This window comes from Plasmopara halstedii (assembly GCF_900000015.1).
Source record: "Plasmopara halstedii genome assembly, contig: Scaffold_323, whole genome shotgun sequence".
Classification (NCBI taxonomy): Eukaryota; Oomycota; class Peronosporomycetes; order Peronosporales; family Peronosporaceae; genus Plasmopara; species Plasmopara halstedii.
In genome coordinates this window covers 666,943-667,651 of record NW_020187244.1, presented here as the reverse complement: position 1 = coordinate 667,651, position 709 = coordinate 666,943, and the positions used below count along the sequence as shown (strand labels likewise).

The 709-nt window shown below is 53.2% G+C and overlaps 1 protein-coding gene across 1 annotated transcript; it reads left to right on the top strand.

The window, feature by feature from the left end:
• Window positions 1-254: 254 nt before the first annotated feature.
• Window positions 255-683, top strand: PHALS_08628 (threonine ammonia-lyase; the record flags this gene model as incomplete). The annotated part of the gene is made up of 3 exons (XM_024724013.1): window positions 255-333; window positions 448-560; window positions 618-683. 3 exons carry the CDS (start codon window positions 255-257, stop codon window positions 681-683), a joined length of 258 nt encoding a protein of 85 aa, XP_024574933.1.
• Between the last annotated feature and the right edge of the window lie 26 nt (window positions 684-709).

Sequence of the window (709 nt, the reverse complement as noted above, 5' to 3'; positions counted from 1 at the left end):
GGACGAAGCTTCGTCCACGGTTTATTGGACCGTTTAAGGTTGTGGCCAAGCGGGGCCTAGCGTTTACGCTGAACCTCCCAAAACTGATGCGCACCCACCCAGTGTTTTACGTGGATTTGCTCAAGCCGTACCGGGATTGGGCGCGAGTGAACGTGGAAGTGTTGGTATCAGAGCGGATCCCACGGGCCCTCGGCCACCCAGAAACTGAATCAGCAACTGGTTCCGAGCACGGAGTGCAACAACCTCTATCTTTAATGGAGCCAAGCGCCACACCGTTGCCTGCAGCGCCGCAGTCGCCTGCTCCACGGCTAGGATTTGCTCCGACAGAATGCGGTAGTCCTTAAAACGAGGCAGCCGGTGTACGACGCGGTCCAAATCATCAAGAGCGTCCGCACAGCGATACGCTGCTTCAGCATGACGCTCAGCGGAGCTCCAATTACGACCTAGGTTGCCCCTTTGACGAAAATCGCTCGTATTGCGAACTCGGAGCCCGTGTGGTGCTTCACGGAGAACACATCCTGGAGGCTCGTGAATTGGCTGATGACTTTGTGCGCGATGAGGTACAAACTTTAACGGATTTGCTTATGTGCACGAAATTAACGAGTCCTGATTTTTAGAACATGGTGTACATTAATGGATTCGATCGACCAGAGATACTGGTACCATGGGGATTGAGATTTTAAATCAAGTGCCAGGAGTGGATGCTATG